The sequence below is a fragment of the Saccoglossus kowalevskii genome, chromosome 19, assembly GCF_978046115.1.
Source record: "Saccoglossus kowalevskii chromosome 19, keSacKowa6.1, whole genome shotgun sequence".
In the NCBI taxonomy this organism is placed as follows: domain Eukaryota; kingdom Metazoa; phylum Hemichordata; class Enteropneusta; family Harrimaniidae; genus Saccoglossus; species Saccoglossus kowalevskii.
The window spans coordinates 6,301,206-6,325,916 of record NC_140659.1 but is presented as its reverse complement, the minus strand read 5'-3'; the positions used below and the strand labels follow the sequence as shown (position 1 = coordinate 6,325,916).

The 24,711-nt window shown below is 35.7% G+C and overlaps 1 protein-coding gene across 1 annotated transcript in view; it reads right to left on the bottom strand.

Annotated features, from left to right (window-relative positions):
• The window catches only part of LOC102804541 (synaptotagmin-15-like), a 50,054-nt gene extending 26,215 nt beyond the window's left edge, over positions 1-23,839 (bottom strand). Inside the window, exons 1-3 of the mRNA XM_078007192.2 lie at positions 23,605-23,839; positions 3,642-3,825; positions 1,987-2,196 (exon numbers count right to left, since the gene is read on the bottom strand). Coding sequence (XP_077863318.1) covers positions 1,987-2,196; positions 3,642-3,825; positions 23,605-23,737 — 527 coding nt within the window. The 5' untranslated portion in view covers positions 23,738-23,839. The remainder of the gene's footprint in view (positions 1-1,986; positions 2,197-3,641; positions 3,826-23,604) is intronic.
• Positions 23,840-24,711: the final 872 nt, after the last annotated feature.

Genomic DNA, 24,711 nt, shown 5'->3' with positions numbered 1-24,711 from the left:
CAATTACACAACAAGTTTTTATGATATGTTTTTTTGTTTTAATTTGGACTTTGAAACATATATTTTTGGTGTTTTTTTGTCATTTTTGGTCAAAATTAATATTTTGGACCTTTGTGAGCTTGATTACATGAAAGGTTTTGATGCAGTGTATTTGAGAGTAATATATCTTATAAAGTCACGTGAGATTCAGTGCTGATTAAAATTTTGGCTTTGAAATATGTATTTTTGGTGCGTTTTTTGTCAGTTTTTGTCAAAATTGATATTTAGGACTTGTGTGAGCTTAATTACAGTAAAAGATTTGAGAGTGATAGCTCTTATTGAGCATCTGATTATAAATTGGGCTTTCAAACATGTATATTTGGGGAATATATTGTCAAACACAATTTTGGTCAACCTCAGATACATGTAGACTACAAATGTAATTCCCTGGGGACACAAAATTATAAAACAATATCAAGTGTTGAAACTTGCAATTGAGTAGGTCACTTTCAAGTTTCTTCTTCTGTAACATGACTCCAGGAGATTTCTACCGATTTAAGCTTGTCATGTCACTTAATTAGTTTATTGCACTATCATATTCTTGTTTTGAAATTTATTATAAGTATTAATGGTTATTGATAATATTACTTGCCAACTCAGAATATAAATCAACTACGGCATGGCTATAATAGTGTCTCTATGTTTACAACATTTCATCCTGCTTTAAAACAGAAAGTAACATGAAAAATGTTGTTTATGTAACAATTATGAATGTTCAAGAAATTTAAATAAATGATTGCATCATGATAAATGTCTATTGTATGCATTTGTTTCCGAACTTCAAAGATGATATTACTAGTCTATTTGCAGGGAAAGAGTTTATAATATGCTTCTCATTTACCAGCAGTCACACAAATAAAATACATGTAGTCACATATCTTTGGTCCAATCATGAACTCCTGCACATGCATCATGTCCTCAATATGAGATGTATGTGCTTAAGATGACAAAAAACAATATATAGCTGAGTTGTGACTGGATGCACAGAAGGTATATTGTATATGCCGGTTTTTTGACTACTGATAATTGAAATCGGGGACTAACAGAAACAGCAGTACTATCTATAGTGCTTTATTAGTATGAAAATTGTTCACCCTGATAACATCTGTAATGAAATAAATCATTGTATCTGAAATGCAAAGTTTCTAGTTACTGAGTAATATTAATTAGTACAATAATTGAATGCTTATATAAAGTGAAGTGAAGAATATTTATGTTATAAAAAATGAAGTGAATTAATTTTTTTTTATAAAATGTGAAGAGTGAAACTGCAGAAACCCATAAAAAGTGAAGTGGGAAGAAGCCATATTATGTTTTACCCATGTGGAGGCCCATATATAACGCATCGATCAAGTGATTGACAACCCCGGGCCCAGTAGCTACCGCGTTGTCCTGGTGATTCCTGCATTAACGAGAAACAAACCATGATGTTACTGACCATAATTCTCCGCTGCAAACTTACAGTAGCTTATCAGAAAGCATTGTATTGTTACGATGGTGAAGATATTTCACGCAATAAAGTCGTAAAGCAAGATCCTGGCTTCTGGGTGTTCAGTGTCAACAGATAGTGAAAATTAGAGAATAATTTGTTAACAGGGAAATTATGTTGACCTTGGTTAGTGTAGTGAGTAGTTAATACTAACGGGAAATCGGGAAGTTCTCTCGAACTACGCCCTCACAATACCCCTCTGTCTTATACTGTTTCCTGTACTTACTCCTGACAAAAATAAATCATTTCGAGAAGTTTAAGTACGTGTTATTAGATAACCGATACAACTGTGTACATTTCCGTAATAAATGCTGTGTGTAAAGACGCATGAAACAGTCAATGGACTGTGTTGATAACCTGTCTTTAGGCGCCGCTGGTTCCATGATTCCATATGTAATTCAACACATTTTATAGAACCGATCTGAAAGTTTATATTTCCCAGAAACGTTCGTACTTACTTGTATAAACTTGGATCTAGCTCCCCAATTAAATCATGATGAAAGCGAAAAGCTGTCATCGAATGTCTTCTCACTTCACTGTGTTGTATGGGCTGACTCGTACCTTCCTCTGCGTCGGCTGCCGAGGCGGTGGACTGCAGAGAATCAGACGTCAATGATCGTGGAACCTCCTCAGCCCGATATGTTGTTTGTAATAATGAGGCATCGTTACTATGTGAAAAAAACAAGAAATATTAGTTTTTGAAACGATTATCGTGTTCACAATGAGGTACGTAATAACATTGCACAAACAATCAACTTTGATGTGCGATATGTGGATGAGTATAAAGACGTATATACGAATATTTAGCGTGAATATTACTTCTACAACTGTTAGTTTATTTTTGAGGTGAATATAAAAATGACAACCATTTAATGAAGTGAATATAAGAAAGAAAGTAACTGTAATTGACTGATTTTATGGGGTGTATTACTAATAATTGTATGAGGCGTATAAGAAATAATAAGAAATATAAAAACTGAACTACCGGTAATGATTACACTGGGTGTCTTAACACAAATTGTTTGATTACATGAGATGACCATATCAGCTGTATCTAACTCTGTGTGGCAGATATCGGGGTGTTCACACGTGTATCAAAACGAGGGTTTCGAACAAGAGGTCAGTTTATAATATACTGTTGAAAAGACACGCGAGCAAAGATCCTATATAACCAGGGCAAGTTTAGCCCAGTTTAGCGCGCTGATCAGGAATATTTACGAAGTGATCTAGCCTTCCGATTGTCAACACGTTTGAACAAGCATTAATGGCACTCGCTAATGATTACACGGTATACAAGAATAAGCATTGTGAGTCGTCACATGACCTAGATATACGAACTGTCAGAGATTATGTGAATTGAACATAGAACTCGTAATGATTACATGATGCGAGTTATGGGGACTTAACATCACTACATGGACAGGATATAATCACTACAAACGTAGACCTGAGTTGAATATAATAACTTGCAATGACGATATGGGACGCTCGTTAGAACCTCTCATGATCGTATAATGTGAAATATTGACAACGATCTAGGATTTTCTACATAATTGCATATATCTCTCATTCGCTGCCATTCGTAGAATTCATTCCACGTCGCACCTATTTAAAACTTTCCAATCATGTGTAGTGATATTAAAAACCGTATTATAGGGGAATTTCTCATATCAAGCTTTTATTCGGTGCTGGGTTTGTATATTTTGTCGGTGTAATACATTGAGCATTTGTGGTTTAATGCATTCTGATTAAACTATGTATCCTACGTTTTCTATCTATTCAACAATATCTCACTTACTTCTACTTACTTCCATGCATGCCTGATTATTTCGTTGTAATTCTATCGTATTTCTTTTGTAAATCTAAATTAAATATGTTTATTGCAATATCATTGAGAAGATAGAGATAATCAATTAGTAATTTAAGTCAAACTAATTAGTATTTCAATAAATTAAATCAAATATTTGCATATTTGCGAGATGATTCAAATATATGTAAACCTGAATTGATGAGACAGTTTGCTGGATATCAGTGAAATGAGACACCACGTGATCATCATTGCCGTGGGGAGTGTGCATTAGTGGTGATATTCCAGCGTATTTTATATATTTACTTGGTGTTATCTGTTCTAACGGGTGGATTTGTACATTTCAATATTTGCGTTTCTTCGTTCAATCCCGTCGTCTGCATTGACTTGAGTCGTGTTATAAGTTTCCATCGCCATATGGCGCACATTGCCAGGAGACATATCACGATCACACCACACGAGATACTGGCCAGCAACGCCACGGAAGCAGCTGAAATATACAATACACAGAATAATATAAGTACGAAATAAATTGTGTTGTTATTGGTTTTTACGGAATCTCGTTGATTTTGAAAACGGGAATTAATTATACTGTTATATCCACGTTGTATTATATAAGCAAATCAAAACTTTATAACTGTTTTGTTTGCAATGATGAATACTGTGTACAGTGAATTTCATAAAGGCACACATGTTTGGTTTTTATAAAATATTCATAAATATCAAATGACGGCTGGAAACAATTTGACCAATCACAAACGGATGCATGACCATAAATCGGCCAATGACTGAAGAAACACTAGAACAAACCGCACGGGTCATCTAGGGTAACTGTTTTATTAACAATTAAATAATTCCTATAATAACATTTATGCCTTGATAAAATTCATTGTATTAACTTGTTGAGTTGCACGCAGTAGTTCAAACGGTGGTTGGTGTTCCAGTGTCATAAATACAATTTGCGTACAACTCAGGGTGTACGCGGTTTGAACGAAACTAGAATACGCTGCGTCTTAGCCCGCCTTTTTATAGACTATTGAATACACGCACGACCAAAAACACGAACGCTCGCTTTATCTGGTCGTTAGATGAGTAAGTGTTGCTATGCGATGAGAACATTACAGTTGTCATTAGTGTGTTCCTTCGATTGCCCCTTACACATCAGGTGAGAAGCCAAACGAGAAAGATTGTCATAATCAAATTTTGTGTTATATGCCCGTCTCTATTCTGATTCCCGGACGTCAGTTCCATTGTGTTTTACAAACGAAGTTACAGCATGTCGTTGGAAGACTGCTGACCGCATACAATTCATCCAACCATCAAATGTGAAAGTTCAGCATCCGCGATATCATCGCCTTTAATTTATTTTTCGTGTCAGCTTTGTCCTCATTAGCGAAAGCGCATTCAATAAAGCGAGCTATACTAGAAGTGACACACTGACGGCTGCTTCAAATCGTGAGTAAGAAAAGGAGTGACATTTATACGACTGCTTCAAACTAATAGAACACTAAATAATTGGAGAAAAGATTGGCATTGAGATGACAAAGACTATCACACAACTAATTATCAATCTAGAAACATATTGAAAGGAGCAATTATGCTATCCGTGATTTACATTAAAGTCTCCTGTATTTCAAACCTAATAATTTGCGACAGCAATCCTTCTATATTAACATTTATAAAACTGTATTGAAATTATTCCTCATGAATTAGCTGAACTAGAAATCACAGCCCGTTTTGTCACAGATCGTAAATTCCAATTTATTTTAAGAGCTATTCCAACGCCTTAGCAATCATGTTTCTTAACAGTCATTCGCCGTGAATTGTAATTGCGAATCGATCACTGTACAAGGTAATGCGATCTCAAACGCTCACCAACGCTGAATTCTATCGGGAACAACACGATTACGAATAAACAAAAACACCTATGCTATTAGTAATTTCAATTCATAGAATTTTCCCCAAAGTGTCATTATTTTAAATATACAGTTTTTTTAAGTCAACCTCGCGCCAATCGACAGTAATTGTTCTACATACTGTGACCACGTTTTACATTGGTTGCTGCTGACCAAGTACGGAAAATTCACTTTTCTAATGCCAAGAGCAAACATACTCAATTCATCCCGCTACTGTGACCTGACTTGAAGACATTAAAATCTGTAAGGAGAGTACTCAACCCCCGGCAGTGTTTTCTGCGTGTGTTTGACGTCAGACATGACGTACATTGTATTTTCCGATGTAATTATTTTATTAGCTTATTCATTCGGGGGCATTGTTGACGTTTCTTACTTGACATCTATACGAAGCAGGTTCGTAATGTGGACAGAAATGACATATCCATTTCATGTGATTGTTTGATGCGTGTACCTCATACGATGCCTATTGGTAACTGGGTCATTAGAACCACGTTCTGACGAACAAACACCTTATTTTATGGTTATCTCTATGTATTTCTCACTTAAAAGTCAAATGTCACATGGAAATTTTGTAATACCATTCATTCGACATTTGAACAGTGAACATAAATCCATAAAAAGCGTCCTAACTGATGGAAAGAATAACTGCGAGAGAATAATATAAATATTAATTGTTGTTTTATTATTTTAGTAATTATATTGAAATGTAATATTTAATTATCATTTTTTCCAATGCGAATTTGTATTATTTTGCTGTGAGAAATGTACCATCAAATAAATCATAAAGAGCAAAACCTATACTTGTTTCCATAGAAACAATTACTTGTGATTTGGATGATTGTTTTAGTGGTTTGCAGTTGTACACACTTTTGTACGGGCATTGTACACGCCACTTGGTCGTAAAGATCCAAGTGATTTGTTTCCGAAATTAATTAATTAATTTTTAAAAGTTCCTAATATCAGGTTTTATATTACCCATTCAGTAAATGTAAATGTTGTGTTTAACGCACAATTCAATTCAATTACAATGGGTTTGTAACAATCACAAGCGTTTAAGGGTCAAGAGCGGGAGAGCCATTTTTCGCTCTCAAATGATATTTCATTTTATTCCGTCCTCACGTTGTCTGTTCCCGAACTTATGTAACAATGATAGTTGGAACCGTGGACGTAAATGCGGCGGTGCATCTCGTATTTGTTGAACACCAAACGTGACAACCACAGATATTAAGAGGTCACGTGATCGGCGCCACAATACTGGGGATTATGACCAATTGATTTTGCAACAGTGTGTAATTCAGTAATAAGTGCTCGCGAATTACGTACAAATTGCGCAGTGTACGTTACGCAGACGCGCGGACGACGTTAAAATTCAATACACTGCGCATCCTGATAAGACGTGAAACGAACTGTATGTGTTGAATTATAGGCTAGTTATCTTTTATGTATTTTCCAGAAAACTATATGTGCCATCAGAGAACACTAAAAATAACTGTTAAAGAAACCTTTAACACATATGTTGTATTTTATTATAAAACTCTGTAAACTTCATTACTCCTACTTGATAACGTTATTGAGTGAATGTTTGACACTTGTATGACCAGCCTATAATAAATCTTACGTCTGTACTCTTTAATTAATATAGGCTGATGAGCTGTTTCTAATGTTTGAAGCCGTGGGGAGATTTGTTGTAATTGATATAACGTTTTCGCCGTTACTGTAACATTGTTTTTGAGTAATGAGCTCACCCATCATTTCACATACCAATCTGACTCGTGCCTAGGGCAAATAGACTTGGTTCAAACATGGGTGAAGATTTCGTGTTAGTGCACAGATACTTTCTATCGTCGTCGTAGTAGTAGTAATAAACTATAGGCTATAACTTCAAGTGACCGCGATTCTTCAAAAGGATGTGACGGACAAAGTCGTCATATGGATGAATGTTGCCAAGATCACCAGGCACTCAAAGAAATCGTTATAATTTCACAGCCGGTTAGATGAAGAAGGTTTTTTTGTCGTTGCTGTGGTAATGATATTGTGACAGCCTATATGTACTTCTGCTTTAGCCTATAGGATTCGAGCTAATGTTTGAACAAACATGCAGCGATGTTTTTACTCGCTACCATAACTGACGTGATATAGGCAACTACTATTTTTCAATCATATGTTTCAATAACGGGAAATGGTGAAATAGATATTATAATTTTAACATTCATTCATTTCGTCTCATTTGCATGTAATCAACATTGAAGTTATATATTTGCTCAAATAACAAATATATTAAACGATGGATGACGTCACATTTGAAGCAACATTTATGGAAATGCATAATTGCAATAACATATTAACCACTTAGCCAAATACAAAAACGGCACCAAAACGATAATGTGATGTGTGTTTCTGGATATTAAAGTATAAAAATCAGTGTTTTATCGATATAATCGCATTTCATTATAAATGTTAATATAGTTGCGATAACACTACGTAATATGACTTGAGGCAATGCAAATTACATCCATACATTCAATGATAGATGTATTGCTGTATAACATTTTTAAAAACACGACGACGCTGGATTTATTGGTACCAATAGCAGTCATTAAAATACATGTTATGCAAAATTGATTACCTAATTGTATGCAAATTACTAGTTGTACAATGAAAACATTGTAAAGACACAATCACTCGCCTATAGCCTCTTCAATTTGAATTATTGTCTCACACGGTCTGCACCAAATAATATAAACTTTGCTTGGTTAACGGTAAACTGTTATTATTATGTAAGGGCAAATGGCTCATATTCATGCCTGTGTGTTGATCCATGTTTAAATAAAAATATATTTAAAGCATAGTTTGTGTGTTTCCATGAAAACTGCGCTGTCAAATTACCGTGGTTAAAAGTAGAACTTTCAACTGTGACACAGTACTAATAGAATAGAATAGAATAGAATAGAATAGAATAGAATAGAATAGAATAGAATAGAATAGAATAGAATAGAATAGAATAGAATAGAATAGAATAGAATATGTGCAGTACGAGTGTAGTTGAATATAATTGTGGCATTCAAGGATGTACACTGTTAATTTGTGACAAAAGTGCGGAATTGAAAATCACTACAAATTCTTGATAGTTCGATGTGTGGAAAAAGGCAATTGATAACCAGCGGTGCCACAATCTTTTTTCTATGGTAATGTTTATGCGATTTCTCTATAGAGACCAACTCTGCTGTGGCGGCCATTTTGGATTAAATACAGGGAAAATGTTTGCAAACAAGGTTCGTAATTAAAACAACTATTTTTTTTTCACAAAAATGACTGTCGGCGAGTGTAACCTCGTTGTAAGATTCAAACAAATCTGATGATTTGTTTGAACAAGATTAGGAGTAACGACATTTTTTTCATTTTATTTTATCAACTTTATTTATTATTTATATGTTGACAGTTTGTCGATAGCCCTCAAGCCCTCAAGCACTCAAGCCCGCGACCCATTTCGCGATTACCAAAACTTAAAAAAAAAAACGAGCAAATAAATAAACTGAAAAAATGAAATATTTATAAAAACATAATTACATATTTTAATCAGTTTGAGATGTGGTATGAAATGATACCAAAACACGTTTCTAACCCAGAGTAAAAGAATCAATAATTTCAACGCTAGCGCTTAAATCCAAAAATATCAACTCATTGTCCGTTCATTTGAGTGTAGAATATTGTTATTTACCTTCAGGTTGAGTGGGGCCGTTTCCATATTATGATATTTGTTATATACAGATTGAATGCATCTTTGGCTCATCGTAGAAAAAAGACACCACATTCAGGAGAAGAATTGAAAATGCACAAAATACTGCTCATGATTCGCGTCAAAATTCTCGTTGAAATCAGATATAGAACATATGATTTGATTGTCGATTTATTAACGAGTTTCTAAAATGTCATTATGAGACAGACATTTAAAAAATAAACCGCAGACTGTCGTCAATTCGACTAGAATCACTGACAGGATTATAATCGTATCAATATTCTCTCTAAAAGCAACTCCATTTTCTTCCCCCCCCCAAAAAAAAAATGCGATGTTCAGATTAGGGTATCCCCGCCTTCCGATGCAACACGTTCGTGAAAATAAACCCTTTTTATCACATTTGTTCCTAATAAGCAATATTAATACAATATGCTCAATTTCAAACTTCCTCACTAAGCAGTGTAATTCATTTTGTTTCAATCTGAAAGTACCATAGTGGTATTGTGCTCTAGTGTGGCGCACCGTGACTGACGTACACGTAATGGCCCTATCACACCATAACGTTTTGGTCAGCGTTCTCTGAACGTTCCAATCGTCCAATTTCCGAGCGTTCTGGAACGAGGTAGACACGTCCAGCGTTCGATTAACGAGTGCCTAAACGTATGACTAGCGTGTTCCTAACGCACGAGGAGCGTGTAATGAGCGACCAAGTAAGATACCCCTGGAAATCATTTAATATGTGCTAACGTGTCACTAGCGCGCGACGAACGACTTTTAAACGTTAAGTGAGCGTGTTGAGCGTGTATCTAACGTCAGGTCGTTAATTTGACGTTAGTCGCACGCTTTAGTGCGCTAGGGGTACGTTCAGCGGTCGTTGACATGTCGCTAGTGAGTTGTTCACTGCAAAGCGAGCGATTGGTAACAACTAAGTAACGCTTGAGCAACGACTGACTAACGATTGTCGAACGCGTCGAACGTTAGCAAAACGATCGAAGAACGTTATTTAACGTTTAACAGCGTTTAAAAATAAACGTTGAAGAACGCTGGTCTCAAATGAGAACTTATGTGCATGTGTTTTTTTGTTTTGTTTTTGGATCACCGTTCTCCGCCGATTCCCGACGATCAGCAACGATTACCGACGTTCACTAGCGTTCTCACGGCGCTCTTCTGGCGCTGTCCCAGCGACTTTGGGCGACTACCAACGTTTCCTCAAACGCCAGAGAACGCTAGCCAGGAAGTCATGGTATGACTGAGTCTTAATGAAACCTGTTCAATTATGTCAGGAGAAAGTCTGTCAATAACTAAGCTAAGACCAGAGGGCGTGTAATCTGTATTCATATCAGTTGATATATGCAGTGTAAAAGAACATCGTACCTAAGCAAATTAACATAAATTATCTCAAACTTTATGAAATTCACTCAAGGTTTAGCTAATGGTGGCTTACTCACATACTTACAAAACTTACGAGCATGGAAAGAATTTGTCTATAGTAATAGAGTTTGGTTAGAAGTACGAGTTATTATCAGATGCAAAGTGTGATCCAACCTCTGAGACGTTGTCGTCATTCATATCATAAAATAAATTACGGAATTTAATACCATCACGATTTCACTATCGACATGTATGTTAAAATCATCTACAGTTGAAGGTCGGACAGATAGTACAGCCAAAGATTCTAAATGCATGGGAAGCTTATTTCAGAATGTATTAAAATCAACCCTATGTACATCCGCGTATGGGATACGATAAATCACCAGCAATGACAGAGAGTGGGTTACGTGGCATAAACATTTCAACAACTTTATAGGACTGTGTGTCACACAAATAATACAAATATTTATATCTTCACTGTGTATATAATTAACTATTGAATCTATATTATACCTCACAGACTGCGCATACATGGTGTTTCCTGACATTTAGAGTTCTCAAGATTAAAAACATTTCAATGGCTACAGCGCGGATAGTGTTTTATGTCGGACATAAGTCTTTCTGCTTTAATAACACTAATGGCTGAAACATTTTTCTAATGCGGATAAAAATAAGCTGACATTCCTTGTGTCCGGTTTTCCGGCTTACCGTGTTTGCAACTGTTCTGATTCACTCAAAATGAAATACGAACGCGACCTTTTACAAACGGGGGCTCCACTAATCTCATTATGAGATGGATGACAATGACAAAGAACATTTTTTGACGCAGCGTGACCCACCAGTAGAAACCTTAGGTACATTTAAATAAAATATTTGACTTTCGACCTTTTAGCGATATTCAATCAGATGTAACAATGCATTAGTATATAACGGACACTGATATTACCCTGGGTAAATTAATTCTATGCGTGTGTTATGCGTATGCGTATGTTAATAGCAATGTACGGGAAAAAAACTTAAATGTCAAAAGTATTATGCAACAGGACCCGGGTGTCAAAATAATACAGATGAACGTTTATATCGCTGAAAACTATCTTACCGCATATTTATTAATTTGGAAAGCCTGTTCTCGAGTTGCACAATGAGTAGTCGACTGAGATGCTAATGAGGACTAAATGCATAATCGTTCGAAACAATTTTGAATGGAATCCATGTCAAAGCAAAACAGAATCATAGTGGCAAATACCTCTTAGAAGCCGGTACGACGGTTGGCAATACGTTTGGAGACGTAAACAACCGTATTGTTGGTCGTTTTCATGACAATAGGACAGAATGGTTTGTCAAATCTTTCCACCTAACTAGAGTTTAGGCATAACAAGCTTATTAAGTTTGAACAAAGTCGATCCAGGCAAAAACAAATCACAAACAAGCAGCCAGTCGACTGAGATAGCTCCGCTGTTAGCAATGCGTATTTCAATAAAAGAACAGAAGATATCATTAGCAAATGAACAATATATATAGTATCAAAGCAATGGGACTTGCTGTTTTCAACAAGAATTCAAGAATATCACTTTTCACCAAAAATGACAAAAAAAATCATCAAAATTAGATAATTGAAGATATCACCACGAAATTGACAAATCTGAAAGAGGTCCACATGTAGTACCTATATATGTAACATAAAAACAATCGGACTTGCGGTTTTCAACAAAGAAGTCGAAAGTATCACTTTTTACCAAAAATGACAAAAATATTAAGCAAAATTAGAGAATTAAAGATATCATCATGAAATGAACAAATCTGTAAGTGGTCTACATGTAGAACCTATATATGTAATATCAAAGCAATTGGACTTGTGGTTTTTAACAAGAAGTCGAAAATATCGCTTTTTACCAAAAATGACAGAAATATTCACCAAAATTAGAAAATTAAAGATATCATTACAAAATGAACAAATCTGAGAGAGTTTCACATGTAGTACGTATATATGTAATATCAAAGTAATTGGACTTACGGTTTTTAACAAGAAGTCGAAAATATCACTTTTTACCAAAAATGACAAAAATATTCACCAAAATTAGAGAATTGAAGATATCACCATGAAATGAGCAAATCGGAAAGAGGGCTAAGCAAGGCACATATACACCAAGTATCAAAGCATTCAGGCTTGTAGTTTTCAAGAATAAGTCGAAAAAGTAAAACATTGACACGGACGACGGACGACGGACGACGACGGACAATCACTCATATGATAAGCTCCGCTCGACAAAGTCGACAGCGGAGCTAAAAAGTTAATGCAAACAAGCCGGTAGGATACAGACAAGGCGGTAGGCTGGAAGGGTCTCTACTGAGCCTGACAAAACTTACATTGAACCGATTTTAGACAATTACTTGATGAGCTTGCTTGTTAGACTTGAACATTTGTTGCACTTGTGCATTCAATGAAGTCCAGGATTCAGTACAGTTGAATGACTTAAACATTTGAACGATTAATGAACTAAGTGTTGAAAATTTGTTGTTAAAGAAACTGTGCTTGTCACGTTTGTACACAATCAGTCAGCCAACAATAAAAAATCGCGGAAAAGATAAGACGCTATTTCTGACAAAAAACGTCACCCCAAATTCTGGGTCAAATTTATTGGCGACAAAGAATTATTTCAAAAAAACAAAATACCAGCTTCAAGAACACACTCAAGCAGAGTTGAGTGTGACATGCTCGCGATTTTAACTTCAAGATGTGAAGAAGGAAATGCATTTAGCGCGAAAAGTAAAAAAAAAATAGTTTTTCGACTGTTGCCATGACAACATCAGAGCAGGCATTTTTTCCAGATGTAGACACGCAGACAGAAAAGTGAACAGACCTAGTGATTAAACGGGCAATCTAGCTGGCAGCGGATTGCCAATAATTAATGGTAATATGTCGGTTGGCAGAAGTACAAAGCATCTTAGCACCAACAAATACTTTCACTAAATCAGAGTAATGTGTTTTTAGTTAATTACTAATGTGCACTACCGGTGCCGATGTGTATAATGTTTATGATTACTCATATCACATCTACACAAGATGTAGGATAAATATATATACTATCAATGTACAGTGAATCACTACTAAAGAAATCAGGAAAGCCGCCGCCTAATGTGTAGGCTAAATCAACTCGCCATAAACAGTATTATTATTAACAATATATTGAATCAACGCTTACTGCTACATTACCTCGGGACATGTATTTTGTCACTAACTACAAAGATAAATTGAAAGTGTCATTTACCCTGACCTCCATTGAATACATTATTCAATATTTGCTTTATAATCGGGATGTTCGGTATATCATACATATAACGCTGTCACATGTTGACATAAATTTGATATTTTGAGTTTCTGAACAAGAGAATAGTGAAATGCTGCAAATATGTTTGATATCTTAACTACAGAGTCTCAAGTCTCAAAGAAGCAGTGAATATATAACACGTCTGGTCAAAAGTGTGGTTAAAATCGAAATTGCTAATGGTGATGAGCGAGTGTATTTTTTTCAAAGTAAGATAAAGATCATGATATCATGTCAAGCTCTCGTTCGTGAAAGTGTGCCGTGACGCTAACCAATCTTGATAACGATTTCTTTTACTTTTATCAATGATGAATTTGACGATTCACCAAGACATTGGCTTTCATTAAATTGATTGCAATTATAGATTATGTTATTTGCGTTCACATGGCAGTATGAGTCTTCATATATTTACGTCGTTTAAGTAAACTTAGTTAGAGGTCTTCCATTGGGAGTTTTTACCTGCATCAGACAATATATCATAGGCTGCCCCAGGCCCATCTGAATCCCTCGCATTATAGAATGGAGGCCAATACAGGGGTTTTGTTTGAGTATTTGAGAAATTTGTAAATACTTCGGTCCAGGAATTTGACTTCTCCCTGGCAGTTTAAATACTAACTGGTACGAAATGAAGCATAATGTGATTGGGGAACTCAATTCTCGGTCGTCACCTGCGCACGCGCGGGAATTGAGTCTCAACCGACGATAACAACACACGCTAAAAACGCAAAGGCTCATGGGTAGACGCTTGTTTGTAAACAATGACACGCTATGGCCATCTGACGCATGCGTAGGTGACGACTCCCCCGCTTTAAGAGTGCACAGACAGAAACTTCTTATTACAATTTGTTATATATTTATATGGTCTTTATTTACAAATTTAAGTCCATCGGCCCATGAAAGTATTTACACGTACAAGAAGAATATTCGAAAAATAAAAAATACTTTGCAGAATATTTAAATAAAATCACATATCTCGTTCCTAAGTTTCAATGCATGAAAGATGTATGCAGCCAGTGGTTGTAAAATGATGAGGTATTATAAAATGTATTGGATAAGTATGATGTTCGCAATTCATGGTAATATGGGCAAACAAGGAGAAAGTGAAACTCATTTTCAATTTCATCTATGTCACAAAGAGGGCAAATACGTTCGTCTCTCCCAATTAGTGACACTACGATCTCTTTCAATGCGAAGGCAGTGAGAAGAACATCGAAACCATGCAAGAGCTACTCTATGGGAATACATTCCAACAGATTTTAAGTACTTTTCCGGCTGCAATGTAACCTTAAATTCCCGATATGTAACCAGTTTGTCTAAGGAACAAATATCAGTAAGCCACTCAAAATGTAGGCATTTCTTAAAACGACATGAAAATACGCTTACAATATCTTGAATATTGCCAACTTTCTGCGAATACCAAACATGTTCTAATTTACACAAAAACAATAGTTTCCTTATGTCTGCCACCCAGGTAATTTTCGCCCTCACCTCCGATTTGTCTATGTTATATAACATGTTGTAGCATTTACGTGGGTATTTTTTACTTGGCATATTGATGATTTTAGCCCAATATTTGATGCATCGTTTTTGCGGTGTAAAAGAAAATAGGATATCTTCCACACTCGCCCAGTACACAATTGTTAGGTGATCGTGTGGAAACACCAAGGAAATATCTGCAAGCAAGGTATTGAATACGTTCCATACATTCATATTTTGCAAATCCCCATCCCTCCGAACCATATGTTAAAATAGGTAAAATCGTGGAATCAAATATTTTAAAGAATGAATCATAATTTAAAGGTCAATTTTTCTAGTACTGTTCATAATAGCCATAAATGCTTTTTTAGCTTGTTGTGCTAAAGACTTCGTTGCAGGTGTCCACTGTAACCAACATGATAACAACATTCCCAAATATTTGTAATGTGAGACTACCCCCAGCTGTGTGTTTTTAAAATACCACTTTTCAGATTTGGCTAGGTGACCCCCCGCTTTGAAAACGATTACTTCAATGACGTCAGGGGAAAGTTGAATACCATGGTGAGGGGACTGTTGTAGTCCAATGTCTAGTTCATTAATGAAGAAGGAAAATAGGAAGGGACTTAACATACAACCTTGGCGGACACCAATTGAACAGTCAAAATATTCCGTATACTGATTTGATGTTCTAATACACGATCTAACATTGGAGTAAATACTAGCAAGTATACGGTACATTTTTCCTGTCACCCCACCCTTTATCAAAATATACCATAGTCGCTGTCTCTCTACCATGTCAAAGGCCTTGGAAAAATCTACAAAAACACAATAGAATTTCCCTCTTTTACGTGTGATGTATTTTTGTACTAAAGATTGTAGAATAAAGATATTACTCAATATCAAAAGTTGAGTACCCGTGCCTAAAACCTGCCTGTGCTTCATTTATTTTGCCAAGAGCGTCCGACCAATAGTAGAGTCGACAGTTCAAAATAGAGGTGAAAAGTTTACCCAAAATACTGAGTAAAGAAATTGCCCTATAATTCCCTGGGTCATCAATCGGGCCTTTTTTTTGTAAACTGGGACAATAATCGCTTTTGACCAGATACTTGGGAAAGCTCCGGTATCAACAATTGAATTAAAAAGAATATTTAGATAGGGGATCACAAATAGTTCTGCATTTTTGAAAAATTCGCCAATCAGACCGTCTGGACCTGCTGATTTACCGTTTTTTCATGTATCTCGTCATCTGAGATAGGACCATTCACAATGTCCCAATCGATTTCCATATCACCTGGAAGAAAATAGTCTAATTTACTAATTACATTTGCCAGGTCGTTTGCCAAAGCAAAATCACTATTGGATTCATTTTGTGAAAAAATAGGGTACTGAAATATTCAAACCATTTTTGAGGATTTATAGATGACCCTGGTGACCCAGTAACATGACTTTTAGTGTAATTTATCTGTCTAAGCGTTGACCAAAATGACTTATCTTGGGTACGAGTTAGACGTAAACTTAATTGTGTTTTGTAATGGTGTGATTTATCACGGCACATATTTTTAAACCTGTTACGGATTGTATGGTAGTTATGAAAATCTTGCATATTAGATGAGTTGCGAAACAAACGTAACAACCTGCCTGTATTTTTCTGCTGTTTTTTTTACACTCCAAATCAAACCATGGCGGTTGTTTTCTAGACTGACTGTATACCTTACGAAACATGCCGCTTTTATCAGCAGCAGAACGTAATAAATTCATAAATACATCAACAAAAACATCAATATTAAAACTTCTTATTTCATGACTAATGCAGTATGAATCACATTTTTTTAAACGGTAAAACGGTTGCAGTATGTCCTAGGGTAATTGTAATCATCTGTCCTAGCGACATGTTTCTGTCTCTCTGTGTTAATCAAACCACATCAAGCTTTCAGGCAATGTTTTCATAATAATCACATACAATCCCAGCCGGCGGATCTGCTATGACAACTTTAGCACGCTGTATCCACAATAATCAACGTCACACATAACCAATACCGATATATTTGTTGACATGATGTAATTCTCCTTGCAGGACGATTATGAAACTCACTCACGCATTTTAACCGACAATTGAATTGTGTTTGCAATTCGTACATAGTTAAAAAAAGAACTCACTTAAAATTACACAAACTCACCCATTTGTCGCCGGTTGCTTTCTAATCAGAAACAAAATATATGATTTGAATATGTAAATGATTCAAATAACACTAAATGTTATGTTTCATGCGTACGCGTTGATCTAAAATACAGCTTATAGTTTAATTACTCGTAGTAGTTCCAAGAACTACTACGTCTGCTTTACACGTACTCGTATCGAACAAAAACACGTCTGCAGTTCACAGATTTATTACTTGTATTGGTTCAAGAAACCACGTCTGCATTTCACATATTAAATTGTCAGACTCATTTTAAATATTTAATTTGAACGAAAGAGATGTAATTCATAAATTCAGAATTCGCTGTGATTCAATGAACCATGCTGTATCTCTTATATTCTGCATTCGCTTTCAACTATGGAACTATACTTTGCAATATTCGTTTTGATCAAAAGAATCTTGCCTGCAGATTTCCAGCATACAAAGTAATGAGAATCTTCACAGCAATGCTACATGGCAATTAATAAAAGTTCTGTTGCCCAACCGCATTATTGCGACACTGGTTGGCTTGGTACTCCTACGCCACTGAGCATTTCGTTCAGTGTCATATACGCAAATAAAAAGCAATTCATAATTATAGTAAAAGGCCCGGGCACTATGTACAAATTACCTACTGAGAACGCGTTGATGAATTTTATATTTGGTATATTACGTAATACAATAAACAATATCGTAAACCAACATAATATATATATATATATATAACGTCATGCTGACACCTACGATACAGACTTTCCGTTTCCGACATTGTGAAATTTTCCGTTGTTATGCAAAACAATACAGTATTTTTACCGAGTAAAATCATATTTTATTTAAGTTATTGTTCATACATGAGTTGTTGAACACACTACATCGTTTGTTATTTCATTCAGATACTTTCAGTCATAATTCAAGACAAATAAAAAACAAAAATATAGGGAATATAGCAAATTATCTTTTTCCTGTAATAATCTTATGTAATCGGTAATTATGAAAATTATTAAAGGGTGCATAGGAAATATATTTCGTTATGAATTATTCTTAATATATTTCTCAATTAGGTGTTTTCAGTCTGTTTTCCCCATAAAAAAAGAAATAATGTCAATGTCGAAAACGGAAAAATTATCTTAGTGTTAATTTTGTTTTTGATATAATCCCCGTGCATACACATGATTTTAAAAAATTGAACTTTGGTATAAGTATCTGTATAGATTTTGTAGCACCCATTGTTTTGAAGACACAACCAATAACTGCCAAAGGTGGTGCGTGTACACGGCGCTGTATGTAAGGATGATTGTCATGCAATGAATGTGGTGAACTACTAAGTGTTGAGTGGTGTTGCATATGAACCTCACGCGACGTACACAACGCGTGTAAAACACATTGTATAACGAGAGTTGGGCAATAACTGCATGTGGCGCTTTGGACTAAACGGTACCTTATAAACCGCAAATCAATAATGCCAATTAGAAGTATCATAGTAATAACGGGTAAGTTACGTAAAATAAATAGATGACTAACGAACGCAGAGAAGGTGACATTCGCAAGCCAAATTGTAGTTAGACCAGTTGTTAATTTGATATATTGTTTACAAGCGACTCGCCACTCAGAGTCATGGTATCACAGGGGCGATAGATTGTAATCGGGTCCATAATTCTTACAAATGCGAAGAATCAAAAAGCACTGGAATGAGACATGGCTGTAAATAATTAAACACAATAATAATAACGTGTCCAATACACGCGTCCCCAGACTCGCTGTGTACATTGAACGCACGCGCTATTCTGTCCACTGTTGTACCGATGGAGATTTGTGCAAACATGGAAGACAACTTTTAAAAGTAAAAGGATGTACATTCATTTTATTATTATAGAAGTGTCATTAACAAAGATTTGACAAGTTCTCATTTGAACGCCCTTAATTAACCAATAATAAATCAAAGAACAATTTAAATACTGTTCAGAAATCGGTAAATTGTGAGAGATGTATCTTACCAATAAAGAGGATTATTTCTTATCACTGGCCTCTCATAATACCCTATACCCTCTCCAATACAAGCCCGAGATTAAATATCTCTCATTCTATGTTTTATCTGTTTCCATTCTAGTATAGTCTCCTAACAGATTGAATACATTTGGCTGGAAGGCTTGACATTTTATCACCCCTGGTTAATCAGCTTCGTGGCTTATCACGTGATTAGTTGTGGAAACCACTAACCTAAAAGGCTGACATAGGTAGAACTAGGCAACCAATCAATTTCCGATGTGCGTTATGCTCAACGTTTTTTTTTTTCTCCTGGAAGTCTCATATATTTTTCTTGGGAAGAGACGAATTCATGTCGAAATAAACTACTGTAGAATACTTTATTTTCGCTTGAAATTAATTTTTCGCTGAAGTAATGATTCAGTGAAAATAAAATTCAGTGAACATACCCTTTTTCCTATATTTCACATTCAACTTGTCAAAAATCAGTGAAAATAAATTCCATAAAAAGCACCAAAATGTCTTTTCGGTGAAAAATTAATTCCAGTTAAAATAAAGTATTTTACAGTATTTATTAGCTTGAATGATATTTTGTCAATAACGGGTTACAAGTAAGAGACTCCATATTGGCTCCAAAAAACTAAAGTAACTGAGTTTATACGGTCACCTATGGGGATTATATTATCGGTAGTGTGCCAGTCTGACTATACGTCACTTCCGCATCCTCTGGTTCATTCACTTTGCATACAAAGTGCGTGTGCAAAAAAAAAAAAAAACTGAACGGTGATTTTGCAAATAGTGTTGCCCTATGTGTGTAAGTCATTACGTAACCAGTAACCAAATGTAAGACGCTTCTCTGTATATTGTAGAATTAAATCTTCATTCGCTTCACCGCATATCATATAGTATTATCAAACCGTGTTTCTGGCGACCACAGAAAAGGATGTGACGTCATGTGTGATTTCGCAATGCATCATGAGTAACATGCTAATATGCTAAGAGTTTGATCGTGTAGTAAAGTATAAATTTCTGTTTTAACGTTCAAAAAATTAAACTTATAAATCACTTCCAAATACTGAATAGCCTTATTACGTCATTTGGTGAATTGTGACTTATAATGTCCAACAAACATCTTTATACTGATACGTAAGTAGACTTGTCTGCAAGCGATTCTATCAAATCAGTCACCCTGGGGCTTTCCCACATTACGTTCTCGTCCCAAGTGGTTGTTTCTTTCACACTTTGTGTTTGCTAAAGCGACTATAATTGCATACAGACAATTTGCGAGGCTTTGCGACGATTATCCATGTTACAATGCTAGCACTATGCATGCTGTACATTTAAATCAAGTGTTTCTATGCGGCACTGCATAACGACTATGCAGAATTTGTTATGAAAAGTAACATTAGTGCGATGATAAAAAAAACACCCGACTCAATGATGTGTCCATTACTAAATGAAGTAAATATTTCTACTGGTAATCAATACGACGCTACACAGATGTGTGTAACTTCAGTGGCCGTGGGGGGGGGGGGGGGGCGGTCGCACTCTCGAAAAAAATGTTGCTACTCCAAAATCAAGCTGAAACCCTTTGTGTCAGTAATTTGTGTCGAAATTGTTAAGGGGGAACATGCCCGGACCCCCTAGTAAGGTCGCGCCTTCGGTGCAAGGTTGTGAGCAGATCCCCCCCCCCCATGCAAAATATCGTGCCGCCGCCTCTGAACTTTGCTTAACTGAACTTTAAATATACAGTAAGATAGCTAGGGGAATATGGCATGCAATGTGAGCACGATCTATGTTTGCACGCGCAGGTCAGTGTTATACACCGCTAAGTGATTCGCTTTTGCTTTGAGTGTCGAAACTAGTTGATTTCTCAGTGATAGACTTGCAGAAAACATCACGAATCTCTTCACCAGTTTCTATCATAGACACAGACGAATATTTCACTCAAGATTATGATGGCCGACTGTTGACGTTTTTATCCAACTCATAGCTAATTATGATTTCAAATAATATCAGTGGTTTATCAAACGTTTTACAATGACGTGCAGTTTATATAATCGATTAGTATGTTTGTTTTCGACACCTTCATTAGCATATTTGTCTATTAGTAACTGCACTCAATCATTTTTCAGTTTCTCAATCCAGGCACAAACTGATATATTACTCATCTCACCCCCCCAACCTCCCCGATTTTACACACGCTCAAGGAATTAAGATTTCAAATTTGATAAAATGAAACCAATCAGCGTTAACGCTATATATCACATGTACATCCCAAGGGTCAGCTATAGAACGACAATAACAGAATAAATCTCACAAACCCTTAAAGCAATTCAATAATGTAAAACACTAACATTTCAAAACGAATGAAATGTTTGTCCAGAGTTATATAAAACACAATGTAGTGTGTACACTTGTCAATGCGGGGTTAAAGTGAACCATATGATTAAAACAATCATTTTGTCGATCATATTTTTTTCGAACATGTATTTATAGCTTGTTACTCACTAGTGTTCAGTCACATGGAATAAGTTACTCACTAGTGTTCAGTGACAAAGATGATTTACTCACTAGTGTTCAGTGACAAAGATGATTTACTCACTAGTGTTCAGTGACAAAGATGATTTACTCACTAGTGTTCAGTCACATGGATCATGTTACTCACTAGTGTTTAGTGACAAAGATCATGTTACTCACTAGTGTTTAGTCACATGGATCACTTTAGTCACTAGTGTTCAATTACATGGGCCGTGTTACTCACTAGTGTTCAGTCAGATGGATCATGTTACTCACTAGTGTTCAGTCACATGGATCATACTACTCACTAGTGTTCAGTCACATAGATCATTTACTCACTAGTGTTTAGTCACATGGATCATGTTACTCACTAGTGTTCAGTCACATGGATCGTGTTAATCGGGTGTGTTCAGTGACATGGATCATGCTACTCAGGAGTGTTCAGTCACATGGATCATGCTACTCACTGTTGTTCAGTCACATGGATCATACTACTCACTAGTGTTCAGTCACATAGATCATGTTACACACTAGTGTTCAGTCACATGGATCATACTACTCACTAGTGTTCAGTCACATAAGTCATGTTACTCACAAGTGTTCAGTCACATCGATCAAGTTACTCACTAGTGTTCAATCACATGGATCATGTTACTCACTAGTGTTCAGTCACATAGATCATGTTACTCACTAGTGTTCAGTCACATGGATCATACTACTCACTAGTGTTCAGTCACATAGATCATGTTACTCACTAGTGTTCAGTCACATGGATCATATTACTTACTAATGTTCAGTCACATGGATCATGTTACTCACTAGTGTTCAGTCACATAGATCATGTTACTTTGCAGTGTTCACATGAATCATGATCATTTACTAGTGCTTTATCATATAGTTGTCTAAATAACTGACCCGATCTGGTTGCTAATGATGCATTTCGTTTGAAACGTTGTAATGTGTTACGTTGTCTTGTAATGTGTTTCGTTGTAATTTGTTGTAATGGGTTACGTCGTGTTGCGTTGTAACGTGTTACGTTGTGTTGTGTTGTAATATGTTACGTTGTGATTCGTTGTACTATGTTAAGTTGTGTTGTGTTGTAGTGTGTCACATTGTGTTGCGCTGTAACGTGTTACGTTGTGCTGTAATGTGTTACGTTGTGTTTTGCTGTAATGTGTTACGTTGTGTTGCTTTGTATTATATTAAGTTTTGTTGTGTTGTAATGTGTTACGTTGTGTTGCGTTGTAATATGTTAAGTAGTGTTGTGTTGTAATGTGTTACGTTGTGTTGCGTTGTTATATGTTAAGTTGTGTTGCGTTGTAATGTGTTACGTTATGTTGCGTTGTAATATGTTAAGCTGTGTTGCGTTGTAATGTGTTACGTTGTGTTGCGTTGTAATATATTAAGTTTTGATGTGTTGTAATGTGTTACGTTGTGTTGCGTTGTAATATGTTAAGCTGTGTTGCGTTGTAATGTGTTACGTTGTGTTGCGTTGTAATACATTAAGTTGTGATGTGTTGTAATGTGTTACGTTATGTTGCGTTGTAATATGTTAAGTTGCGTTGTAGTGTGTTACGCGGTGTTCCGCTGCAACGTGTTACGTTGTAATGTGTTACATTGTCATGTGTTGTGAAACGTTCCGTTACGTTATAATATACCATGTTACGTTTGAAATAAACATTCATAATTACCAAACAACTAGATAGTTTAGAATACTACTGCCGATGAACAATACAACGCTGTAAAATTGAACATTATACTTACTTGAATGTATCATCTGATACGTTGTGATATTTGGCGTAAGAGTCACCACTTCCACGGGTAATGTTCTGTTGACAACTAAGTCACTTTCCAGTGTTGTTTCAGCAGAGTTATTTTCCGGAATAAATGGGCTCATGACGCGAAGAACTCACCACAAGTACGCATGTGTCAGCATCTGCTGGGCTCAGCAAAAATCCGCCAAATAAACACTCCACCCTTTCCTGGTGCTCAGCATGAAAGAACGTCAAGCTAGTTTCTGCAGCGAACTGATTAACGCCTCGCTTTCAGAGAATGAATCGTAGAGATGCAGATATACGACACACACCGCGCGGTGGTCTGATTTGACAAGTGAATATCCCCCTAATTAGTTATGTATACGTAGGAAATTCATATACGAACGATGGGGGCGACATGACGTACATTGCTCACAGCATGGGTTTTCATTTTGCATATATGGTACACACTGACGAAGAGTATAAACAAATGGTAGATATTCTCATCAGTTTCCATGTTTTTGTAATAGAAGGAAGGACATTTTGAGATATATGCCGTAGGAAACAATTATAGTAAAATGTTCTAAAACAGACAAAACATGAGATTGTCATTCTATACTGTATATAGACTTTCTTTGAACTTGAGTACGCTGACCTCATATTTTATTTTATTCATCCTTCTGAAAAAAAAATTAGTAGCATTTATAACTTTAAACGGGTGATCAGATTTCAGTGATTTTTAAAAATATGGTCTTATTCCATGTTGATGTTCAAAAAACAGATAAAAATACATTGTCAGGGCGGAAATCTTTTTCACAGAAAATGTGGGTCAAACATCTATGAAATTGGTAATTTTTGAGTCACTTACAATTCGTTGCTATGGTAGAAACGTTTAGTAGTATCTCAAAATTTCGTTAAGTTGCATATGGTAGAAAAACACACATATAAGATGAGTTATTAAGGTTGTCGCAAATTATCAGGAAATGCTTAATTATGCAATTGTTGTTATGAAATGAATCTGTATCATGTACATTTTTGGATTTTTAGAAAAATGGATGGCTTACATAATCGATAATTATGTTACACTATATAGATCATAACAATATAATTGCTTCAA